Source organism: Eptesicus fuscus, chromosome 12, assembly GCF_027574615.1.
Source record: "Eptesicus fuscus isolate TK198812 chromosome 12, DD_ASM_mEF_20220401, whole genome shotgun sequence".
NCBI classification, from domain to species: Eukaryota; Metazoa; Chordata; class Mammalia; order Chiroptera; family Vespertilionidae; genus Eptesicus; species Eptesicus fuscus.
The window spans coordinates 44,723,812-44,750,599 of NC_072484.1; the positions used below are offsets into that span (position 1 = coordinate 44,723,812).

The 26,788-nt window shown below is 38.3% G+C and overlaps 1 protein-coding gene across 6 annotated transcripts in view; it reads left to right on the forward strand.

Moving 5' to 3' along the window:
- Positions 1 to 318: 318 nt before the first annotated feature.
- Positions 319 to 26,788, forward strand: part of SERPINB7 (serpin family B member 7) — a 52,542-nt gene continuing 26,072 nt past the window's right edge. For 2 of the 6 annotated variants that reach the window (XR_008557634.1, XM_054723867.1), the window contains exons 1-3: positions 322 to 743; positions 24,766 to 24,951; positions 25,178 to 25,345. Coding sequence is in view for 5 of the 6 variants with exons in the window: in XM_054723867.1 (XP_054579842.1) it covers positions 24,784 to 24,951; positions 25,178 to 25,345 (336 nt within the window). In the remaining variant the exon portion in view is untranslated. Of the gene's footprint in view, positions 744 to 24,765; positions 24,952 to 25,177; positions 25,346 to 26,788 lie in introns of all 6 variants that reach the window. The other 4 variants (XM_054723864.1, XM_054723865.1, XM_054723866.1 and 1 more) reach the window with 3 other exon arrangements.

The following is a 26,788-nucleotide window of genomic DNA, read 5'->3' on the forward strand; positions in this document are numbered from 1 at the left end:
CCTTTCTCCAGAGTTGCACATTGCCATGTGTTATTGACAAACCCATCCGTATGTTGCAAGCTTATCATGAGATCTGGACTTGAGTCACTTCTTTCAGGGACACCATTTGAACCCTAGATAATGACTGTCCTGGGAGTGGATAAAACCCAGGCATTAGACTCTGTCCTGGGTGGAACAGAGGATTGGCTAAGTTCTTTACCTGCTGCTTGGCTCATCTTGACTCTGGCTCACTCTCATGTTTACCTTTTCCCTGTGTTCTATGCTGCTAGCTCTGATTCCTGACTCTTAACCTATAATTTTCCCTACGTCCAGGTACATACAGTGTAGGTCAGAATGTGAAAGGAGAGTCTTTCGAATGTTTTGCTTCTGTGGTTTATTGGGTTTGCTTCTTCATGAATGAGTAGTTGGATAAATAACATGCACCATGGCCCTGCTCTCTGCTTTCAGCTGAGCAGGGAGATGCCATGAGCCTTCCTGAGCTGGACAAGGAAGCCCATCAGATAGCTCTTCTCTGATTTCCCTTTGAGTACAGTCTGGGAGAGGGGAGGGACTTCTCACAAATTATTGTCACGGCTACTGCTGCTGTTACCAACCTCTCCCTTGGGGTTGAGCCAATGGGACATCTGGGACATTTTCCCTGAACCTTGGCAGAGGTGAGATGGGAGGGGTGAGGAGTCTTAGGAGAGAGGAGGCAGGAGGAACTGGAGCCAGCAGTGAAGGCCTCTGAAGTGCAGTGGGAGGAGGTAAGTGGCATTCTTACACATGCTGGGTAATTCTTATGCATTCTAGGATTCTAAGTATTATCAGGCTCCCTAAAATCAATGGACAGTTCCTATAGCTGTCTGTAGGAGCATTAATCTGCCTTCAATTACAGCTTTTCCTCTAACTGCATGGCTACGACCCCCACCTTGCCTTCAGCCTCTGCACCTCTTTCTCCTTGAGCTCTTGGGTGAGGAAAAGCAGGATCTTGACAGAAAGAGATCTCCTTGCTTGGTAAAACCATAGCTTCCTGCACTATCCAATCTCTGTTGTCTACACAGTTGTTGTAAAATGATCTTTGAGATCACCGGAAGGCAGCATTTATAATGTTGGCCAACATGTTGGATAAGGGAAACCAGTGTTATTCTTTCCCTTATGTGAAATATGCCTACTGATTGCTGAACAAACCCTGATTCTTATAAAAGATAACTTGCACTGAATATATTTAATGCTTATGTCTGGGATTTCTATCCCAGGGAGTCACAGCAATGTGAATAGACATGTGTGAATGAATGAAATGAATGAATATTTACAAGCTAATATTTTCTACTTTTTTTGTAGCAAACAACCTAGAACCCTAGTGACAAGTTACATGTCAACTCCTAAGCCAAGAACAAAAGCTAGAGACCACATGTAACGTAGTAGTTCCCCCAAAATTCTGCTGGCAGGAGATGCTCCCTATTGATTATATTTCCATTATATTTCAATGATATTTGGCAACTTTAGTGGCAATGGTGAGAGGCCTGAGTTTGTTGTCGTTGTTTTTAGTAATGTTAGGCAATTTGAGAACTTGGTAAGCGGATTTAGAATCAAAGGTTCTCTAAAAAATGCAAAGCAGTGTATGGCCGAGCTTTGGGATATCTCCGTGCTATAACTGTCTTTTTCTACAATAATTTATAGCCTGGATATCTCTGCTTGTGTTTTTGTACTAACAACAGTGAATTAGAGAGTGGGCTTCTAATGAGACCCTCTCATAAGGTGTGACACAGAGGAGAGGGAGGAGGACTATTTCTATTTGTGGGGCCCTAATATCTGTGGTCATTAGGAGAAAAATGGTAACAACAGGAAACCTTGCGTTTAATCACAGCTTTATCTGGAAGATTTTGATCCAGGCTGTTCAATGCTAACTCATGAGTAGAGAAGGTTCTATTTATCCCTGTAAAAAAAAATCACATTGATTCATCTGAAGGGATTAAGTAAAACGATTCTGAAAGGTTTTCTTAGAAAAAGATGTAAAGTCTCTCATTTGTCTGCAAGGTGCGTTAGAGATGTGGGAAGGGTGGAATGAAAACCGAAGTTTCACCGCAGGGAAGTGTGCTGTTTTATTCATGATTAATGCGTGAAGACAAGGTGTTTGGGTTTGCTGCCTAGCAAACAAGGATTTGCTCTCTTATTCTTTGAGAACTGATCAGATTATGTGTTCCTGTCTGAACTTGGTTGTGTTGCCACAGGTGATGCTGTCTAGAAAACCAGTAAAGAGATAACAGCTTCACAAATGACATTTGCAGGCACCAACCCTGTGGTCTTAGATGGTTCTCCGAGGAGAGAAGACAGTTGTCAGGGTTAATGCTGGTCGTTGGGCAGTCAGAAAGAAACCTTGCCCTAGTCGATTTGTACATAGAATGTCAGCCTGCGGACTGAAGGGTCTCGGGTTCAATTCCAGTCAAGGGCACATGCCTGGGTTGCGGGCTCCATCCCCAGTAAGGGGCATGCAGGAGGCAGCCGATCAATAATTATCTCTCATCATAGATGTTTCTATTTCTCTTTCCCTCTCTCGTCCTGTCGGAAATCAATAAAAATATTTTTTTAAAAAGAGAGACCGAGAGAGGACAATGGCAGTCCTGTGAATCTCTACTCCTGAGTCCTCCTTCCAGCCCAGTCTATTTCCCTGAATTGTGCCCTTCTTTCTGCCAGAGGAATTTGAGCATCATCTCCACTCAAAAGCTTTCTGTAATCCCCTCCACCTTTCTAAAGTACTTTCTGATCATCTTTAGCCATCACAGTATCACATTGTAGTCCAATGTTCTAATTTACTTTTAGGTCATGGGTTCCTGGGGATGGTGTGGGGAAAATGTCTTAATTTCTGAGTGCACTCGGTGTTTAAACTAAGGTGTTAGATTGAAGGTGCTGTTTCAAGCCATAGTTAGAAGCTTTCAGTTTTTTTCCCTACTTCTTCTGAAATAATGACCCCCCCTTTTTCACTGCCTCTTTTCTTCTCATTTTTTCACTTGTTTTAAAATTTTCTTTTCCTATGAGAAGTGATGATACATTTTTGGATTGGAGGAGGCATGGATAGAAATGAAAATTAAGGATAAAATGAGAATGACCCTAGAGTCTTCCTACTAGTCCCTTTGGTATATAATTAGCCTGTTTTAATGGCAGACACTTGAGTTTGCAGGTGAGCTAAGAAAAACTCACTTGCAATAACATCACTTTGAAAGGTGAGTAAGAGAAGCAAACAATACTCAATAGATCTACATTTTGAAAAACTTTTACAATCCTTATTCGACTATTGGAATGAATTGCATCACTTTACAAATAAAAAATGTATCAGTTCTCTCATAAGGTCATTATAATGGCTTACCATTATGTTATTACCTATCACCCAAGGTGGACACAAATAGTAACAGTATTTAGTGAGATAAAAGTTATCGATTTACATATGAACCTTTTAAGTTGAAAAGCAGAGGGATGCTTTTTTTTTTTAAACATCAGTGCACAGGGATGTTATGTAATGGGAGTGCGTCATAGGGGACGCAAAGTACAGACAGAGATATTTTCTCACGCATGTTGGTACCTGCTTCAGTCTCAAGTATGAACTCCACTGTGTAGTAGGTCCCATAAAACCATTATGCTGTGGCTGAGTGGGATGTTTCAGCAAGCTGGTTAGGAATGCATATTTGTTAAAATTAATTTTTAGAGAGAAAGAAGAGAGAGAGAGAAAGAGGGAGAGAGAGAGAGAGAGAGAGAGAGAGAGAGAGAGAGGAAAACATTGATTGGTTGTCTGCCTCCCATAGGTGACATGACTGGGGATCGAACCCACAACATTTTGGTGCACAGGAGGATGCTCCAACTAGCTGAGACACCCAGCCAGGGCAGGAATGCATAGTGTGTGTGTGTGTGTGTGTGTGTGTGTGTGTGTGTGTGTGTGTGTGTAGCATATCGTGAGTGGTTTGTCCTTAGACTCACCTGCAGAACCCACGGAGGGATCCAGTGACATCACTGAGATATAACTAAGTTCAACTGCTGGTCTGTTAAAAGTATTTCAAGCCATGCAGCTGTTCATTCTTCCATGATAGTGGGGCCCAGCTTCCTCTCTGTCCCAGTTGGAGTCAGGGTGGAAGATAATGAGAGGCTTCTGCCTCCACCCTGGACATTTCTTGAGGAGCTGGGAAGGACATTCTGTGAGAGTAGAAGGCATCAATTATTTAGGGCAGTTAGGCCTGGCACTGTATTTTCCTCCCAGACTCGTCCTACATTCTAGATTTTGCTGGCAGAGTCTAAGAGGGGACTCTGTGTGTGTGTGTGTGTGTGTGTGAGTGAGTGAGTGTGTGAGAGAGAGAGAGAGAAAGAGAGAAGAAAAACTTACAAGGACCTTCATTTCTTTGTAGCTGGAATTCTAGTGAATTACAAGCCTTCTTTTTCTCAAATCTCTACCTCTTCTCACATTAGTATGCATCACCATTTTGAAAGTTTCTGCCCAACAATGTCACACCAGTAAGTCTAATAAAAAAGTAAAATAAATAAAATTCAAGATGTACTAAATTATAAAAAAGTTACTTTAATAAAATAAATAAAATTCAAGATGTACTAAATTATTAAGAAAAAAAGAGTTAGTGATCTTACTTGTCTAGGAAATTCAGTTAGTCACCTGCAACTTGAAAATTTAGATTCTGGATTTTCTGATTCTTATAAAATGAGAGTGATTAGGCTCTCTGGGAGTACTCATTTTTTTCTTCCACAACTGATTATTTTCAAATCCAGATTTCCTTTTTATTTTATTACCTAGCTTTTCTCTTTTCTTATTTTTCTCCCATTTTGACTTTTTGATTTCTCTTTTTCCTGCCTTTGACCACCAGCTCTGTTGGTCACTTGAAGGATCACCATGTTCTCTACCCGCTGAAAGCTTGCCTGTGTGGCTCTTGCTGACCGATTCCAACTTATCTGATGGGTCTAAATTTCTCTGCTCCCTCTAGTGGTCAATGAACTCTGTCTCTTGGTTGTTTAGACATCACATCACCCCTGTGGCACATTTCATGCTGCCTTGTAATTGCTCATAAACTGTCTCCTAGCTCAAACTAGGGGCCCATTGAATGAAGAGACTGTGTCTTCCTTAACGTAGTATCCCTCCAGTATGGCACAGGACCCAGCACTTCGTCAACCCTTGGTAAAAGTTATTGAATCAGTGAGTGGATGAATGTTGAATGGATGAGTGGAGAAAAGATGGATTTGAATGGACAACTTTATTAAAATAAGTTCTATTATAGTCAACACTCTTCTTTGGCTTTGTTCACAATGCCAAAATGTCCATGGAATTTACCTCTGAAGTAAGATTGTGATGTTTTCCTCTTCTCTCTGGGGACATAGTTTTTATATCCTGATTCAGATCTCATCTGCCCAAGACATGCCTCTATTATTGAGTCTGACTTATAGAATGTAATGTACATCAGTGTGTATATCAGGTCTAGGAGACATGGTGGCCTCCTCCTTAAGAAGAAATCACATATGCTAAGGATCCCAGCTCCAGGCCATTCATGTGCCAAGGATCTGATTTGCATGATTTTCCTTGGCATGGCTTTGAACTGCGTATTGTGGCTGTCTCAGCCAGTGCACCTGGTAGTAAGCACATGAAAGCAAAAATCCGCCTTGTTCTCCAGTAGATAAAATATCAAAGAGGAGGGTTTTTTTTCTTATAATGGCATTTTAATTTCAAATGTCATATTGATTTAATTGGATTAGTATATATCTATGGAATATAATTTATTATATCAACATTTTATAAATTTAACTTTAACACAAAGTTGATGGAATTCAGCTAACTCAACATGGGACATGCCACTTCTCAGAATACTCACCAACAAAAGGAGGTCCTTTTGTCCCCTTTCATTTCTGTAATTTCATTTATTGAAGAACTACTTTTAGTATCTACTCTACTAGGATAGAGGTGATCTTAGTGGCATAAAAAGATATAGGCATTGCCTTCATGAAGCCTAGAGTGTAAAGGACAGACAACCATTCAATAGATAAGTAGATACAAGTAAGGTCATATTCATGTGTACTAGAGAGTATGAGTTAAATACATATTTTGGGGGGAATATAATTCAACCCATTATAGGAGTTAGGAGGGAGGAAACCATTGCAACAGTTGAGAGACGATAAATGGACGGTTCTGAGATGTGGTTTGGAGGAGGAATCAGGAGCATTTGGCAATGATTGCATAAGTATGGGGGAAATGGAGAAGTCAAAGGTCACTCTCTAATTTTATACTTGGACAGAGCCTGCCCGGTGTGGTTCAGTGGATGAGCATTTACCCATGACTAGAAGCTCACGGTTCAATTCCTGGTCAAGGCACATGTCCAGAGTTGCGGGCTCAGTCCCCAGTGTGTGTGTGTGTGTGTGTGTGTGTATGTGTGTGTGTGCGCGCGCGTGTGCGCATGCAGGAGGCCAATCAATGATTCTCTCTCATCATTGATGTTTCTATCTCTTTCTTCTCTTTCTTCCTCTCCCTTCCCCTCTCTGAAATCAATATAAAAACCATATTTTAAAAAACGTATACTTGGACAATTGGGCTGATGGAAGTTCCATTTAGTGATATGGGGAAGTCTGGAGAGAAAGAGCAGGTTTAGGGAAAGATCATGAGGGCAGATGTGAAGGTGAGAAGCTGGAGATGGTCTTAAAATATCAAGTTGGCTTTGGAATATAGAATTAAAGGAGATATTAGATTTGGAGATACAAATTTGGTGGGTGGTCTTATAAGTGATGGGAAGAATGAGAACTCATAGAGTAAGAGTGAAGAGAGTAAAGGGACCAATATTTAGAGCGTAAGGGGAACAGGAAGAGCCAGCAAAGAGACTAAGAGGACATGGTATAAGCTCTGTCTGATTTTTATCCACCTCAGAGGAAAATATCTGTGGACATTGGCAAGTGCAGGAAACTAAGAGTCAGAATGCCAGAGTTTTGTTGATACACCTAACACTCACCTGATCTGTGATTTTGAGCATTTTTCTCTTTACAACTAAGTGCTATGTACACTGAGACTTTTTAAATAGGCATGTCAAATATGGGTTTTATTAATCTTTGCCTTTTCAGGTGCAAAAAAAGAATTATTTCATGTGATGGCATATTTCACTACATTCAACACAACACATTCTAGATTGATATTTATTTCTCAAATATCATGTATTTGGTCAAAACAAGAGTTATATAAATACAACAAGAGGATATTTTTAATTAAAGATTGAATTACACTTTTGCCTATAACATAAGCAGATACTTGTGAATGAACAGGTTGATGAGATTTGTTGGAGTTTAGGTCATATCCTTATTTTTAGATAGCATCAGAAAAACGATGGAGCAGGGAGGATCCAGCAATTGTGGTCTAGTGTTAAAATTATTCCATCATGTTGGGATTTGGGTGGATTGTGTCACAGACTCACTTTGTAATTGTTTGTGAAAAGGAATGGAATTATGGATGAAAATCCTGTTTTAGAAAGAGACAGCAATCTAACCAATAATGCATAAACTTCTACTTTTTTTTTTTAAATATATTTTATTGATTTTTAACAGAGAGGAAGGGAGAGGGATAGAGAGTTAGAAACAACGATGAGAGAGAGACATCGACCAGCTGCCTCCTGCACACCCCCCACCGGGGGATGTGCCCACAACCAATGTACATGCCCTTGACTGGAATCGAACCTGGGACCTTCCAGTCCGCAGACCAACGCTCCATCCACTGAGCCAAACTGGTTTCGACTAATCTTCTACTTTTCATTCTCAAAATGTCGACATAATTTTTTTCTGAGATTTTTCACAGAGTTGTTGAAAATTTGTCACCTTCATTCAGCTTTGTGCTTCAAACTTTCCTGCTACTAATTCATTTTTAAACAAGTGTAAATAGTATTCTAACAAGTAGAAAAAACTGAGACACCTCTCAGAAAGAAATTTGCTCACTAGAATAAACTGTTCTATGGTGTTTCTGTTGTTATTACTTAAAAATTTAAACATTTTCAACCTAAAATGATTTTATGGTTGAGCTGGTCTAACTTTTAATACTTAAAAAATTGGAAAAGAATCCACTTTAAATTTGTGAAAAATCCACTTTAAATAAAATAAGCTTTTATTATCCTATATAATAAAAGACTAATATGCAAATTGTCCCCATGGGCGGGAGTTCAACCTACCAGGAGTTAGACATGCGCTGACCACCAGGGGGCAGCGTGGAACATGGCAGGTGGGTGCCAAGGGAGGCCCGGCCAGCAGCTGGCAGCCACTAGGGACCCTACCCATGCATGAATTTCATGCACTGGACCTCTAGTTTTAAAATAATCCTGGTGCAGTCACAGTCAGAAGCTAAATTCATCCAATGCTTAACCTAAAGGATAATTGCTAGTCAAAATGTAAGCAGCTGATGTTAAGGTGTTTTGGGAATATAAAGCATTTATGATGAGTATTTTAAAAAACAGAAAGTCAGGGAAGAAGATTAGGGGCTAATGAACCATAACATAGGTGAGTTTCGAGTTTGGTTGAGTGGGTTAGAAATTACTGACTGTAGGCAAAAATTACTGTAGCTATTTTCCTTTGTTAAAGAACATGTCCTTTCAATATACACTCACTAACATACTAAATTAAGGACTAACTTTTGATGGCTTAAATCCTAACATCTCACCATGCCATGCTTTGAAAATTCCATGACTTGGGAGCATATTCCAGGCCATGGAAGCCAGAAAAGAACAAGTTTGACCTGTGTTTCTAAATGGGTCACTATAGAGAATTGCATTATAATACAATTACAATTGAGTAGTACTTCCTAAGTTATGAAAACAGAAACTCTGCATGCCATTTATATGCTTAGAACCAAACTGAAGGCAGGTCCCAGAGTGAAACTTACCCAACTTTCAGTGTAAAAGAGTTTCTCCCAAGACTCAAACTCTATGAGGCCTGGCTGATTGGATATGCTTAGATGAATTTTTCTCAATTACTTACAGCTTTGGTTACCTAATCGAAGAAGCTGCTACGTCTCTATTTTTTTCTAGCTTGTATGTTTCAAGTCCTCTATGTTTGAGATTTCAAAGCCAAATTTGTCTTCTCTCTGATTCATATTCAAGTAAATATTGAGTGATTGGTTTGGCCCTTTCTTAAAGTCAGGTCTGTGCTTGTTTGAGTCTGGCTGTCCCTATTTGTGTCTACATCTGTACACAGTTTCCTGCTCCTCCCAGGCCATGATTGCGTTGTTCCGAGGGACCAGATCCTAGTATTGCTTCCAAGAGGTGCTGTACTAGAGCTCCGAGGCTATTCTCCTTAAAGTGACATGTGACTTGGTATGCTTTTAAAATCACAGAAATTAATGTCACTCTGTACTAGGATGTTTTTCCTAAAGAATAAGTCTAAAACTCATGTGGAAAATTAAATAAATAAAAATAATCAAGAATGTTTTGAAAACAAGAAGCAATTTAAAAAAAAATCTTTATTGTTGAAAGCATTACATCGGTTTTCCTTTTCCCTCCATTAACCTCTTCCAGCCCACTCCTATCCCCACCCCCAGGCCCTCATATCATCTGTGTCAATGGGTTATGCATATATGCATAGAAGTTCATTGGTTAATCTCTTCCCACTCACCTTCCCCTGCCTTCCCTCTGAGGTTCAACCGTCTGCTCAACAAGAAGAAATTGTGAGGGACTTGTTCTATCAAATGCTGAAATATAGTATTATTAAACAGTTTTAATTAATAAAAAAGCAGACAGATTAATGGAACAGAATATAGCTCAGAAATTTACATGGTTAAAATTGAGCTTTGATGAATGGGAATCATATACATTTGGGAGAAAGAGTTTAAAGAAATAATAGTAGAATAATTATTGTTATAATTACATATGTAGATTTTCACTTCATAGCAAAAAATTGTACAAGGAAACAAAAATGAAACAAACCAAACTAGTAGAAGACATGAGTAATCAGGTACAAAATCTCAGAGAAGTTCTAAACATAAGAGCAGAAGAAATAATATATTTTTAACTACAAAGAAATATAAAATAGGAGTGAGGAGGGGGAGAGTGACTAGGTGGAGCACAGAGGACATTCAGGTCAGTGAAATCATTCTGTATGATACTATATTGGTGGATACATGTCACCTGTTTGTCTAAATCCCTAGAAAGTACAACACCAAGAGTGAATCCTAATGGAAACTCTGGACTGTGGGTGTTAATGATGTGTCAGTGCAAGTTCATCAGTTGTAACGAATGTGTCACTCTGGAGGGTGGGGGGCATTGATTATGTGAAAGCTAATGCATGTAAGGAGCAGGGAGTATTGGGGAAATCTCTCTACTTTCTGCTCAATTTTGCTGTGAACCTAAAACTGCTCTAAGAAAGAAAGTTTATTTAAAACTAAACAATTTTTTGTGAGCTGCCTATTTATGTCTTTTTTTTAAACTTTTTTTTTTTCCTATCAACTTTTTGGTATGCTGTGCTCCTCATGTTTAAGAGTTTTTCTACATATTAGAGACATAAGACTTTGTGGTATGTGTTATGAATATTTTCTCCAGTTTGGCTTAGTTTTGGTGTTTTCTGGCATATACAAGTTTTATTTTTTTTATTTTACATTGTTTTTTATTTTTTAATTTCTTTCAATTACAATCCAGGACTGCTGGCTCCCAACTTTTCGCCTGCCTGCCTTCCTGATTGCCCCTAACCACTTCTGCCTGCCAGCCTGATCACCCCCTAACCACTCCTATGCCAGCCTGATTGATGTCTAACTGCTCCCCTGCCAGCCTGTTTGCCCCCAACTTCTCTCCTCTGCCAGCCTGGTCACCCCTAACTGCCCTACCCTGCAGGCCTGGTCCCTCTCAACTGCCCTCCCTTGCAAGCCTGGTGCCTCCCAACTATCCTCCCCTGCTTGCCTGATTGCCCCCAACTGCCCTCCCTTGCAGGCCTGGTCCCTCCCAAATGCCCTCCCCTGTTGGCCATCTTGTGGTGGCCATCTTGTGTCCACATGGGGGCAGGAACTTTGACCACATGGGGGCAGCCATCTTGTGTGTTGAAGTGATGGTCAATCTGCATATTACTCTTTTATTAGATAGGATTATTGACTACACTAGAGGCCTAGTGTGCAAATTCGTGCACAGGTGGGGTCCCTTGGCCTGGCCGGCGATTGAGGCCTATCAGGGGACCAGTTGACCAGGGGAGGGACCGTGGGAGATTGGCCAGCCTAGAGGAGGAACTGCAGGAGGTTGGCCAGCCAGCCCCCCTGCCCCCAATTTTGGTTGATGGGGGGGCCGGCTGGAGGCGGGCTGTGGGAGGTTGGTTCATAGGTTAAAATGCTCAACTGCTGAGCCATTCTTATCATTAATTATGTATGGTTTTCCACGTACACTCTTACAACATCTATAAATAATTTGACTTATTTTTTGACCCACTCTTATTCTTTGATTGACTTGCTAATTCAGTCAGTGTGATGCTCAGTAGTAGCAAAGATAGTAGGCATCTTTTTCTTAAGTGTTTTTAAAATGTTCTTATGATGAATGGGTATTGGATTGTGTCAATGGCTTTTTCATCCTATGTTGAGATAATCATATAAAGCTTCCTATTTGAAAAAGCACAAGCTTTCTGAACCCTAGTTTTTTGTATTATAAAATGGGAGATTTAGACTTAAATGATCTCTAAATTTCCTTTCACTGATTACATGCCTATCTATTCATAAAGAAAGAATTGGATTTATGTTTACCTCCCAGGTCACTGAATTTCTAGAATTAATTAACATTTATGTTGAGATTTAAAAATAACACTGCAAGTAGAAAAATATAGATAGAATATAGTTTTAAAGCAGCCATTGAGAAGCAGAACAATGATCTTAAAGAATAAGAAAGTAAAAGCTAATGGAAAAAATAAATACATTGTTTATATTTAACTTTGCCAATGGAACTGTTCAAGGGTAAAACTCAATAAATCTGGAGATTCAAAATATTTACTTTTCATGAAAGATAATGATATTCAAGATGAGGTGAAAAAATAGTTCAGGAAATGAAATGGGACCAATTATTGCATTTATTTGGGAAGTAGAAATTCTGTGGTGAAAAAGGAATTTCTTGCTTGTTAAGAAATTAGAATTGGATTTTTTTGGGGGAAACCTCCTGCCTGTGTGTTCATAAATATCATAAAAATGAAAGAGTTAAAATAAAAAAGGTCACAAATGGGCAATAGTGATGACTAAATCTTTTAGGAATTTACCATTCATTATTCTGTTGTAATCATGATATTGTGATAAAATGACGTGGCACAAATAAGTGAAACCACTCAGACCTCCAGTAGTTGTAATTCTGATGGGAAGAGATTCTAGAAAGTTCCAAAGATTGCATTCACTTAAATGTCCAAGGGAAATACTATATAATAGTATTTATGGCCAACTGAAAGCTAAGCTTATTCATTTCAAACGTAAAAGAAGAAAGTGAAGAAGGTAGAGAGAGAAGAGAGGGTAAATATTGACATGTAAATAGGAGATGTAGACTAATTGAATTCTTTTGTGTTCTGCTCAGAGTGAAACAACAAAGAATACCTCAAGAAGTAAAAATAGACCTAACATTCAAAGCATTTACAATGAATTATCCATGACACAACATGCAATTAAGTCATGGAACTTGCTACTACAGGATTTTATTCAAATAGATAACTTAGATTAGAAGGATTAGATATGGTAAATACAGTTTATAACAAAATGTCAATCTCTGCAGTTCAGAACAAACAAAACACCAAACACACAAATAAAACACAAATGATTAGCTTTCAGGGAATATTTTAATATATTTTAGGATGTGGAAGAAATGTCTCTTGACTAATGTCTTATTGCTATTTTATTGATGGATTTTAATAATTACCCTCCCCCCCCCAAAAAAAAATAGTGCTCCTGAATAAAAGGCAGAAGTGATGTAGTATGAAATTCATTGCTTTTCAAAGAGGAAGGTCAAGAAGTAGCCATAAATGTATTATAACAATTAATTTCCCCATCTCAATTGTGCAAAGAGAAACTTCAGGGGAGAAAAGTGAAAAAAAAAACTTATGTCAATGAATACAAGAGAGTTTAGTGTAGTGAGAAGAATAAGAATTTTAGAGGCCTGCAGATCTTCATTCCAATTTCCCCAAACTTCTCTCACCTTTGCTTCTGCCTCTCCACATCCTTGTTATGCCTAGTCTTTAAATGTAGGAACTTCCCAAGGAGTCTTCCCAATGAGTTGTTCTTCTTACTCTGTACTCTGTGACTGAGAATCTCATTCATGGTTTTAATTATAAGCTATGTGTAAATGGCACCCAAATTAGTATCTCTATCACCAACCACTTTTGTATACAGACCTGAATTTCCAGCTACTTTTCCAACTGGATGTCATATGGGCATCTCAAGTTCAATATATCCAAAGCAGAGCTTATTATTTCTTCTCCCTCTGTCATGCATAGTCCTACTCCAGAATTTTCTGTCTCTGTTAATGACATCCTCATTCATCCAGGCAACAGAGCCTGAAGTTCCACTACCCTTTGCCATTGCCTTGCTAAGTATTTGCTAGCTATTTCCAGAACACATCATGTACATAAATTCTCATTAGTCTTTACTCCTGCTAGTCTCCCTGGCATGCTTCTCATATTTATTTTCTAAGTTCTAGTTAAAATGCTTCTTCATTGGTGAGGCCCACTTCCAATGAATTATGCCTTCATCAGTGCTTTCATTGGTTTGCCTTCCTGTCATAACACTTATTCTACTCTAGGTCATTTTATTCATTCAATAACATTTATTAAGGCTGATACTATCATTTACATGGGGAAAGAGAGAGAAATAAGTCTTGGTTTATTGCCTGAAGGAATCTTCTAGTATCTAGAATATATACAACATATAGCCTTACAATGGTGGGCATCCCCATGTTAAACTTGATTAAATAATTTTTAATCTTCAAAAAATGAAAAAATAAATGTTGTTCAGGTAGCTGGAGAACGACCACAAATAAAACCTTTCCGAGATGGGCAGTCATGACATCAAAGCTATGTGGCAAAACATCCCTTTCCTGTGGAGTTAGTATGAGAATGACTATGAGAAAGCAGTGTTTGCATCACAAACACTGGGATTTCCCCTAATTACTTACTAAATTACTCCCTACTTAGATAGGACATACACAGTTTGAAGCAGAAAATGACATTGGGTCTAGATAGACCATTTTTGTTTTATTTCACGGCCTTCTGTTGGGAAAGGTGAGTATTTTTATTCACTTTATACCATGCCTTTAAAGAGAAAATGGCTAGTGGTTTCAGATGAAACCTTCATATAAACTGTTAAAGATGGAAAATTCATTAATAGAAAGAAAATGGGTTATATGATGGTTTAGTAGTTCCCCAAAGTGCCTGTTTGTAATTGTTCACTTAATTGAGTCAAGAATCTACAAGAAGAATGTTTATGCATGGGCATCTGTGGGTACAGTGGGTCAATGAAGAAACATAGAAGAATCTCTGTTACTGACCTGGTCCCAAGGATAAGCCTCAGCCAAAGAAACTGTGGAGACGATAAGCTCTGGAAGATGTAGGTGCAGTAAGCATCCCTGCTAGATCTTGGCAATAAGGTGTAAGAGTAAGGAAGCAGCCTTCTTCTGATTTCTTAATGCAACCAAATGAAGGTGCTGACCCCCTACTTGGGTGTCTGTAAGGGCACCAGGAAATAGTATTCTTAGCAGGGACATTGGTACTCTCTCAATGAGTACCAGAAACAGTGACAAAGGTGAGGAACCCTAAAAAATTTTGGAGATTGAGGATGTTGATGAGAGTACCTGAACAGAAGAGAAATAAGGAAGACCTATGTGAGGGCTATAGGTGATGAGCAAAACTTCAAACTTCATAGCAAACTTCAGTTCTGGGTAAATAAGTGAGAACAAGAGACAGCCAAATTTAGGTTATTAAAATTCATGTAACCTTATCTGTACTCAGGAACTGGTAAGGCCCATGGAAATTTGGGTTATCACTGTACAGCAAGGGAGAAGAATGCATATGACATGCTAGTTCCCATGGCTGAGTTTCCTTCTCAGACTTATGTCACTTTGGGATTGGTTAGTTGGGAGTAAACACAGTAGTAGGAGGGTTGTCTGGATTAAAGTGGGGGAGAAAACAATGGTGAGAAGAGCTTTAATTATGGGTGACTGGTAATCCCAGGAGGATTAGCCACTTTGTGTGTCACTCAGGTATCTTGCCTTTTACCTACTAGCCATTTCATCACTTGGAAGTCCTTTATCCCTACAATAGGTAGATAATAGAAAGGATGTGACTTTAAAAATATTTCCGTTCATTCTGGTCAATGATCACTGTAATCAGAATACAGAGAACAGAAAAATCCATTTGTAAGCATATATTTTTCACATTAACAACAATTTTCTCCATCAGAAAATTTACTGCAACCACTAAATCAAGATTAATTTTTAGGCATTATTTGTGACTTTATTTTCATCTGTTATATTACTCACAAACTATCATGGGAGTAAGCAATAGCTGCTCTATTTGATTTTGGAGAAGCTCCAGGATACCCTTTGTCCTGGAAAAGAGGCAAAACTAGATGAAATTGAGAAGCAACTCTTAAGATGATGGTCCCTGCAGATTCCAATAGGTTTTCAAAATAGAGGACCCAGTCATCAGGGTAAGCAGTGACTATGATTTAGAAAACATTCATCCAGAAGAACCAGGCTTGCTGTTCCTCCTGTGCATAGCAGATGCAGGTGGGTGCAACTTCTAGCTCAACGAGGTGATCCTGGTGCCAAGACTGGCATGCATTCCTCTCTGTGGCATGTTCTAATGGCAAAGGTCCTAACCTACCTCTGCCTAGACCTGACCACTTTTCAAAGGGAAAACCCAGATGTGACTTTCCATTGCTAGGTCAGAAGGGTGGAGAAGAGGCTGGCAGGGTAACAAGAATGAACTAACACCCCAAGTTTCAGCTCCTATCTGAAGCTGCTCAGTGCAGGTAAGCGTCCAGGTGAGATTACTAACCTGACAGATATAGGTCTCTGGAAAATTCCAAGTCAGAGAAAACTGGAAAGAAGAGGGAGTTTGGGAAGGATGGAGAATAGTATGAAGAGAAGCCACAGCCAAAATAGTTTGGGGTCCAAATGAACATCTGAGTTTGAGGAATGATGAAAATATTGTATTAAATTCAATTTTAGGTCTCTATGCCAAAATCGTTACACAGGATAGGGTTGGAAGAAATCGGACTACAAGAGCTCAATGCCACATTGCAATAACATTGTACACTAAACTCCCGTAGTCATTGCTGTGTTGCTTTAGTCAAGTGATGCCCCCTCTCACAAGCAGAGGTATGTGCTGACACAGGCTGATAAACACTGTGGACCCTGACATTCATTGGTTTGGCTACATTAAATGCATTGACATTGGAAGAACAGAGATGGGCAAGTTATCTCTTAAATCTGACTCGCACACAAACTGAATGAACCTTGTAGTGACCTCCTTAGATACTAGTTTGAAACCTGGTGCAAAGGCTTAATGTTTATAAGCTTCTTTAGGGACAGCACTTACTCTGACACAGGGAAACCATCTGAGAAGCTAGGCCTACACATCAACAAACAGGTGTGTGGGCAGGGTGTGGATTGTACCAAAGGACAGCCTTTAAAACCCAATTCTAAGGATTTTAGAAAAAAATATCAGTTTCGAAGTACTTTCTTGGTTTCATTAGATAGTAGTTAATCAGACTACCACCCAGTTCTTCATTGTCACCTTCTTAAGTGCATGGGGAAAACGTGAGCAAAAACTGACCACTTTGGGGAAGGAGATCTGATTTTCATCATTGTTTCTACCAGATACAGTATGCACACATTATTGATTTGCATATTCAAATAGGCTGCTCCCATCTCTGCTGCCTTAGGTGAGAGATAAGCTCACTACTGAATCTCGAGAAAAAGAGAAAATGGCCAATGCTCACATTCAGAAGCCTGAAATCTCTCCAGGTGGCTCCTCTGGAGGGATTGTTCTTCTGGGGAGGCAGCCTGTGTCACCGCCAGGAATTCTTGTTAGGTTTTGGGGTTGCCAGAAGGAGTACCGTGAGCCCTGGTTTCTGTCACGTGTCATGTCTGTCAGTCTTCCTGGTTTTATTTGGCGCTTTTTTTTTTTTTTTTTGGCAATTTATTCTTTACTTCACTGCTACTCTGCTTATTCTTGGCTCAGGGTCCCAGCCCATCCTCCATCAAAACCTGCTCTCAGGAGATCTGTTACATACAAGCGCTGTGATCCTATCTCAGAGGCATCTTATTTCTTTATATTTTTGATAGATTTTTAGAAATTATAATATATAACTTGGACACATCGAAGTGCATTCAATATAGGCCTGCAGCTTAACAAATAGAACATTGCCAGCTCTTTCCCCCATCCATTTACCAATAAAATTCTCCCTTCCCATTAGAGGCAAGTAGAGGCAATCATGTCCTTAACTAGCCTGCCCATCCATGTAAGCATCTTTAAAAAGACAATTTTGCTTGGCTTGATCTTTTCATAGAGGGGACCCTGCTGTGTATTCTTTTGTTCCTGACTTGGTTCCTAAGCCTGACTTCTAACTGTAGCGTGGGACCCCACATATCTCCTTTCATAGTGATTTTGAGTATCAGTGAGCAGATATGAACATATTTTGGGGTGTCAGGAATACATTCAGTGTGTCTCAGGACATGAGAATGGAATGACCGTGTGATGGGATGGAGCATAGATTTGGGGTGCCCCAGGTAAGCGATGGTCTGGGGAAAGCTCTGGAAACTGTGGCAGACAGGAGGGAACCATCCCAGTGGGAATTTCACTAAGACTGGAAGGTTTCCAGGATGTGGGACTTTTGGTGCTAAAACCAGGGAAGTCTCAGGCAAATGGAGTCATGTTCATCACCTTGTCCTTCCCTCCACATATCAACCGCCATGCTGTCAGCCATTGCCTCTCCCTGCTCTAGACTCTGAGCTTTCACTCACAATTGTCCTCAACGCCTAAAAGCTCTCCCCACTCCTATAATGAAAATCCTTCTGATGAAGCAAGTGTATTATCTGCCTCAGATGGATAGAACTACCACACTGAGGGGTAGTAGCAGTAAAACCCAGATTCTGGGAGTCAAATGCTATAAAAATGGCTGAAGTGATCCAACTTTGTATGTTGTAGGGTAATAACCTGTAGTACAATACAAATGCCAGCCAAGTGGGCAAGGAGGGCAGGTGGGAAGGATGAAAATTATTGAAGGTCTATCCTGCACCAAACGCCATGCGGGTGATTATGTACTTACATGCACATGTTTGAAATATGCATTTAAAATGAAAATATAATATAATTGATATAATTGGTTTGAATTCTTATTTTCTGGATGAGAAAATGGGGGCTCCAAGAAATGAAGTTACTTGCTCCAGGACACACAGCTACTAGAGCTGCCGAGTTGGGATTTAACCTCCACCTAGTATTTTGTCCTTCATATATGCCAAGCTTATATATTATCTAAGGAGTGAGGAGTCCAAATGAGACCAAAAAGCTTACATAAAACAGTAGCTACCTCCCCTCCCCCACCCCCTCTGCCTCCCACTTAACAACTCTCAAATGCCTTTTTTTTAAAAAAACACACACACACACACACACTTTATTGAGATATGATTGATTCTTAGCGATGGTTTCAAGGGGGTACGTATACTTATCTCCAATCTCAATGACTTTTAATGCTGCTTCTTGTATCTTCCTCCAGGAATCTAAATAACACGCAAGTGCTGGTCTTTTAGGCTTTTCATATTTAGAAACTCACCACAGACCTCCTTTCATGGAAGGATCATTGCCTCTTGGATGCTCTGTTCCCACACTCCCACCCCACGGTCTCCTCCTAATACCCCTATGGAGATATATCATAAGTTTGCTCAATACAACATATTTAAATCATTACAACGAAGAGAATATTATCCACAGATGAACTATAAAGGACGGTATGATATACATTTCACAGTGTAATCTTTGTTTTCTTTGGAGTTATTATAATTTTTCTTATTTTTTGTTTGTTTAGTGTTCAGTGTTCCCATCTCTAATGTATTCCTTCTGATGGGGGTAGATAGCTCTCCAAACACATCTGCCCCTCTGATAGAATATTCATCTTAGAGAACTTCAAATGGTCAGGGTATTCCATTTTAGCATTAAAGCTATAGTTAAAGGTAGCGGTGTCCTAGCTGGTTTGGCTCAGTGGATAGAGTGTTGGCCTGCAGACTGAAGGGTCCTGGTTTGATTCTGGTCAACGACACATGCCCGGGTTGTGGGATGAATCCCCAGTGTGGGGCATGTAGGAGGCAGCTGATCAATGATTCCCTTTCATCATTGATGTTTCTCTCTCTCTCTCCCTCTCCCTTCCTCTCTGAAATCTATAAAAATATATTAAAAAATAAAGTTAGGGTGTGCAAATGCTTGTAGGAATAATGTGTAAGGTAAAGTCAGAAGCACTACGTAAAGTAAAATCTTTCTCTCCTGAAACAGTCAGCTCACTTACTTCCCTCAAATCCAGCAATCCCGAATTCCCCAGGCAGAGCTGCGCTTCCCCTTATCCCCACCTCTTCCAGCACTTTGCTCACTTCATTCCCCTAGGACTGCACAGATGCTCCTCTGTGATAGTTACATTTAGCCATATTAGACGAGGAAACCTTGAAGATGAGGCTCTGCCATGTTCCTCATTAGGCACCAGAGTTGGAGGAGGAGGAGGTGGAATCTAACAAACAGTAACTAAAATCAGCTCTTGAATTTGAAAAGCATACCTTTCCACATATAAAAATACCAGTTGTACCACAATGCATGAATATCTACACATACAAGAGGAAAGTACTATGTGATATTAATATCAAATTAAGTAAAATTTCATGCTGAAATTTGGTTCATTACAAAATATCTATTTTGACTACTTTGAATGGGATCTGTAGCTAATACTCTATCCACTTTTAATTTGCTCCATAAAGGGCCCGAACACAAGTCCATCTTAATGACAATTTTTAAAACTACTATGGTCATCACAAAAGCAAATAGGGAGTGTCTGAGTCAGAGGCTTTATATTTCACAGTCATGCAAGGAACTCTTTCAGACTCACCCAACCAGCTGCTAACTTCCTCTATGAAGAGAGTAAGGTAAATATTTCTGAAGCCCATAACTTAAAAGTCTTTGCAGACACTGTTGAGAGAGGCAAAAGAGAGCAGTGAATGAATCATGCTGCTTCTCTGTATCTGAGAGTCTAAACTCATCAAACGATATCCAAATTGTTGCCTGGTCCTGTTCTCAGCTTCTCTATCTCCTGGCTCTGTCTATCGCTGACTTTCTGTGGTATCCTGGGAGCACGGTGTACAGGGGATCAAGACAGCTGAACCCTTCATGTTCCACTCTTGGAATGATAAATAGCATTTAGGGAATTATGTACAAAGCTAAACTCTATATTTCCAATGTTCTTAGTTAAGACATTGTAGGTTGAAATATACTAATTGTTGAGATTAGAATTAAACTCTATTTTAATTGCATAGCAAAGTGCACATCTGATTAGGGATTTGTCAATATTTGAAACCACATTTTTAATATAAATGGAAAGATTAGAAAATATTTGTGTAAAGGAGTAACTCTATAGCACTTAACTTATATGGTAATGATAAAAATTAAACATGCTGAATAGTAGTTATTCATTTTTTTCTCCAATCTGTGTATTTTGGTTTGGTAAATACAGGAGTTTTTTTCTCTTAGTAATATTCCATGAAATATGATTATTTTTCCTTTTACAGACAAAATTATTCTATGATTAGATAATATCTTGATCAAACATTTAAGGCACATAACAGATCAATTAAGTATAGTAAGCTTGGGTACATGAAATATTATCATTGTAAGTTCTTATTTTATTGAATGTGTTTTGGTTCTGTTTTTTCCTATGCTTTATTTAAAAATTATTATTTTTTCTTTTTATTAGATTTTAAAAAATACTTTAGTGAGTACATACTTATTCTTTTGTGTTGACAATAGGAAGAAAGGGATAAAGCATTTATTGGGTTGAAACATACCATAAGTAAGCAAATAGGCTTCAGGCTTCTGTGGACTTCTAGGTCCTCAAGTCTGATGTTTGGGATTGAAAACTTGAGTTGTATTAACTTGAAAATTATAAATTAACTACATATCAATATATTAAGCTAAAGTATTTATGTAAGGAACATAAGAATATGGTATGCTTGCAGTAAAATATAAAGTTAATAAAAAGCCAAGTTCTTACCATATGAAAAGAATTTTCCTTCATTGATATATTCTGACAATGGCATACGAGGTAGTATCATACGGTATCTTTTCTGTAGCTTAACATTATTTATTTTTCTTTTCACTTTCCTTTAGTTATTTAGCTAGGACCCAACTCACCAGGTACTTGTTGATTGCTTGTTGAATTTTGCTGTGTGTTTTTCTCAAAGAGTTGCTGTGAAAAGAAATTATAGGAGAAAGAAAAAAATCACAGTTTGGTACCATGTTAAACATTTATTTATCTGTCCCCTGATGGAAACCTAGGTGTAAAATAATTAAGTCAGCCTTGAATATAGTTCTCTATTTGCCAACGAGATTCCAACTTTATGTCAGGTGAGAAGAAAAGTATCTTGCTTTCATTTCTGGAACCTACAGTGCACCTACATAAAGCTTATAACATTAATTATGTGACGTGAACATACTTTTTGGTATTTATTTTCAACATGTATGCACAAGATTGCTTAAAGATATATTATCTAGTGCCATTTATCATTTTAAAAGCCATTGCTTGAGAATTGGTAATGGTCTAGGAATGTCTTGGTTCATATGTCTCTGTAATGATTATTTTTTCTAGTATGGTTTCTTTGCAATAAAACTTACCTAAGTGATTACAAAAATGTATTTGATGTTTGAATCCACATATTTCTGTGTAGTTTCTTTTCTGTTATGTATGTTTTGTGAAAAGTTATCAGCATGACTAAAAGATTAGAAACTGAAAATTTGTGATTTTTGCTTAGAAAGTAACTTAAAGAATGATTTGAAAGAGTTTTTTTTTCACCCCAGAAGGTAAAATAGTAAAACATAAATTTGTAAAGAAACAAGATAAGTTGGAGCCTGAGCAAAGAAGAATGTACAGAAAATGTGGTTTTGTTCTTTGTGATATGGTAGTATAAAGTACCTTCCAGACCCCATTGGACCAAGCAGTCAGGTCCCCTAACAGGGTCATTTAAAAATCTTTCAGGTCTTATTTTAAAGATTCTAGTCCATATTATATCAAATATATTAAAATATACCCACAATTCTCTCTTAAATATAATTTTCACTGTAAATAGTTTAAAAGGATTATTATGACTTTGCATTTAATGTTAGTTTTCTAAGAGTGATTTATTTCATATACTATGATTTTCAGCAATCAACATGAAGTCTTAGAGATTGTTTCAAGATAATCTAGCTCACAATTTCTCCCCAAAATAAAATAAATTTTTGACTATTAAACTTAATATAAAAGCCAACTTATGCTTCAAATTAGTGTATTTACTTATATGCTCATTAATTTTAATTTTACCATTTTTCACACTTTAGAAACAATACTTCTATTTCAGATGCAAAATATGATTTTGAGTCCCTGAAAAGTTTGGGGACTTTAAACACTGCCAATGTTGCTCACTGGACTCAATGTGAAATTAGTTAAATATTTTTTTCAGGTAGCTATTAAAAGAACATAGGTGTTCTTTCTTGGAGTAAAGTTTGTGTGGAGTGAGATTTTATCACCCTGTATTCCTGGGGGTATAATTGTAGAGTGGGACTTACCTGGAATTGACAGGTGCTAAGGTTGACCTTGAAAGAGTCTCATTTATGGCCTTGTATCCTGGTGACGTTCTTAGGGTTTGAAATTCCAAAGTACAGAATATGGGGTTCTCAAACACTCTGGAAATGTTCAATTTGTTGGTTTTCAGGACAGAAGAGATCGTTAGCATTTTCTAGAGAATAAGGAATGTAGCAGCTTTCATCTATAGCAGGTCAGGCATTTTATAGAGTTGTTTCTCAATTTTATTTTTAAACTCAAGCTCCCGTTTGGTAAAATAGAAATTGAAAACTTACTTTAATGTCATTTTTAATTTTAAAAGGCATTACATTTTTGTGACTTCAACAAAGTCAGTCAGATGACAATTTTAGAATATTCTTGTTTCAAACCACTTGCATGTCCCTCTTCCTGACCTTCTTTTGTTTCCATCCCATTCCCTGAACCTTCACCCCAAATGCCCTGATGTTATGGTGTGGTCCTTTTACAGGTGTAAGCGTAGAAGAACGCATGTTTTTCTGTCCTGTCGATCGATCATTTCATTGAATGCGATGAAACTTAAAAGCTCAGAGAAGTTAAAGACTTGACTCAGGTCACATAACTATTAGCAATAGGGTTGGGATTAGGAGTGAGTCCCTTAAGGGTCCATGTCTCTTGGGAACTGCCACACCATCAGATGTGATATCACAGAATATACAAGGGGAATAATTAAAGTATTCATGTTAATTCGTATAGTCTGGGGCAACCTCTATTGTGGCACTGGAGAAAGTATGCAAAGAAATACCGAAACAGTTTCCTGAAGAATTCCATTGTGGGGACAGAAACAACATTATCAAGAATTCAGATAATATCATTTTCATTTTGGATTGTACATTTGCTTTTATACCTTAGGTTCTCTAGCAAAAGATAGAACTCTGTGTTGGAAAGTCTTATGGATGTTTGTGATACATAAAATGGTAATTACATTTCCATTACCAAAATAAGCAGAAAATGGCCTGAAAATAACAAATACACTTATAGGACCAAGGATGCATAATATTTGAAATTAGGATGGTCCTAAAGAAAGTTAGGATGTATGATTATTCTAAGAATTTGTATGCAGACTATGATGGAGGCAATGGGCAAGGAAATGCTGCTAAATCTCCAGGACTATAGCCCCTTTAATAGACTGTCTAATGTTGTAATACTTATTTTACTGCAAACAGCTTAGAAACCAGGGGTGATTTTAGAGTAGGCCCATGAATGTGTCTGCTTAGGACTTTAAAATGCTGGGGGGAGGTTGAGTGGGAGTGATGGAGGAGGCTATAGGGGGATAAATGGTGATAGATGGAAACTTGACTTGGGGTGGTGAACACACAATACAGTGTACAGATGATGTGTTGTAAAATCGTGTACCTGAAACCTGTATAATATTGTTAACCAGTGTCACCTCAATAAATTCAATAAAAACGAAAATATCAGAGGTCACTGGATAGAAATGCCATCAAGGAGAAATAGGAATTTATCCTAGATAAGAATATGAGACTATGGGCAGAAACACAGAGGCATTGCACTAGAGAATATAAATGTGAAAAAAGCCGAAACCGGTTTGGCTCAGTGGATAGAGCGTCAGAGGTTCGATTCTGGTCAAGGGCATGTACCTTGGTTGCGGGCACATCCCCAGTGGGGGATGTGCAGGAGGCAGCTGATTGATGTTTCTCTCTAACTCTCTATCCCTCTCTCTTCCTCTCTGTAAAAAACCAATAAAATATATTTTTTAAATGTGGGGGGAAAAAGAGTGTATCATAATATGGTTGCCAGAAGAGATAGTTTTAGAGTGTTGGCAACAAGAATACTGGACCAAAGGAACTTTTTTGTTGTTGTTGTGGTTCTAAGTTATTAGATGGTTACATCCAAGGCTGAAGAAATGAAGCTTTTTAAAATTAAGAGAATATACACCCGTTATATTCACAAAAAAATACACTTGGAACTCATTTTGTTTCCTTATTCTTCTCCAGGCGACACTTCATTTCACAATGGCCTCTCTTGCTGCAGTAAATGCAGAATTTTGCTTCAATCTATTCCGAGAGATGGATAACAACCAAGGAAATGGAAATGTCTTCTTTTCCTCTCTGAGCATCTTCACTGCCCTGGCCGTGGTCCGCTTGGGTGCACGAGGTGACGGTGCTGCTCAGATGGATAAGGTCAGTCTCAGTGATGGTTTCTGCAATGAACCTTTAGGGCAACTTGTTCTTCCCCTACCCCGCCCCGAGTATATGTGATTGCAATGGTCCCAGCTCAGTGAGGACATATCGATGAGCCCCTCTCCAGCTGTGAGGAATGCACACAGCTCGCAGCCCTTGTTTTTCAGCTGGGAGACAGCAAGAATGTTTCCAGAACTGCAGTGTTGTTGTTGTTGTTTTTTCTTAGAACATGTTCTCAAAGTGTTTCCCAGACCAGTGGTGTCACCTAGAGGACTTGTTAGAAATGCAAATGCCACTGAAGCAGAAGCCATGGGGATGGATCCCAGCTATCTGCGTTAAACAAGCTCCCTCGGTGCTCACAAAAGTTCGGGAACCACTGCTTGAGTGGATACGGGTGAGAAATGAAAGCTCCAAGGAGAGAGCAATGAAGTCCTAGTTGAACTGCGAGTGACCTGGGCACAAAGAACATCATAGGGCAATAGGGTAATAGCAGCCTCCCCGAATGGTCATCACATTGTCACTACCACCTTTAGAAAGTGCTTATTAACTCACTCTCGGATGCTTCCCTGAGCCAGGCTGCACAGGGAAGTGACATGGTCGTGGTTTCCCACACTTTGTCAATGAAATTTAGTAGCAGGAGAGACACCAGGCTATGTGTGGAGGCCATTGTCACTCCTTTCATTCACCAATTCCTCCCATTATGGCATCCATCTATATGTCTCCTCTAAGTACTACCATGGACCAAAGTCTTTTTCTTTTGATGTTCCAATGGTCGCAGTTGGGCCAATACAAATCCCTTTAAACTTTTCTTTTTAAATAAGTTTCTCCAGATGATTCTAAAATATCTTTGCTTACTGACAGTGATATTTTATAGACCTTATTTAATTTTCTTGGCTCAAAGAAAGGCCAGCTAGTCTCTGCAAAGCTTGGTCCTTTTACCAGGTAATAGTACTAAAGCCTAGAATTGGTTTGAGTGAGGTTTTGTGGAGTTAAGGTAGCCTGGAAGCTGCTTGCCATTTGAGTGAAAGAACCAGAAAAAGTATATTGATTTACAAGGTCATGTGTTCAGTTTCATATTCTTTTATTTAGCTATAATGTAACTGTATTTTCTTGTTTTAATATAAAAAAAATATTTCCCTTTTTTGGAGCTTCTTGCCCCTCTCATCTCTCACATAAAATTTCCATTGAAATATAGTATGTCATAATTTTTTATTCTAAATCATGTTCTTATATTACAATATCATTTAAAAGTTATACAAATTTAAATTTTCTAAAACACAATTGTAAAAATTATAAAAATAATTGTAAAAATTATAAAAACATTATAAAAGTAATTACTATAATATATTCTTTAGTCTACCACTTTTGTGGGAAGATATAATAGTTTTGTAATTTGGCATGAAAATACAGGTAGAAGCCATTGGCATACAGGTGACTCATAGCATCTTTTTTTTTTTTTTTACCCTCAATCCTAATATCCTGAAATTTCTTACATTGTATAGGTCCATAATTTTCCTTTTTGCCATCATCTGAATATATTTGTTACCAGTTATTTAAAAAGAAGAAATTCTGACTTTCTTACATAGGGACACTAAGGTATTTAAAAATATAGGATTCCTAGCATTTCAAATTATGGTAAATATGCCCATTTAAATTTTACTTAATATTGAACACATTTAAATATTATTAGTATTATTATTTATCTTAAGCTATGGTAGTTTTATTATTGGATCTGTATTTTCTTAGAATTCTGAAAAATATGGAAACAAATATGTACCACCTTAATATCGTGTCAGCCTAGTTTACTGAAAGCGAATTATAAATGTCAGAAAAAACA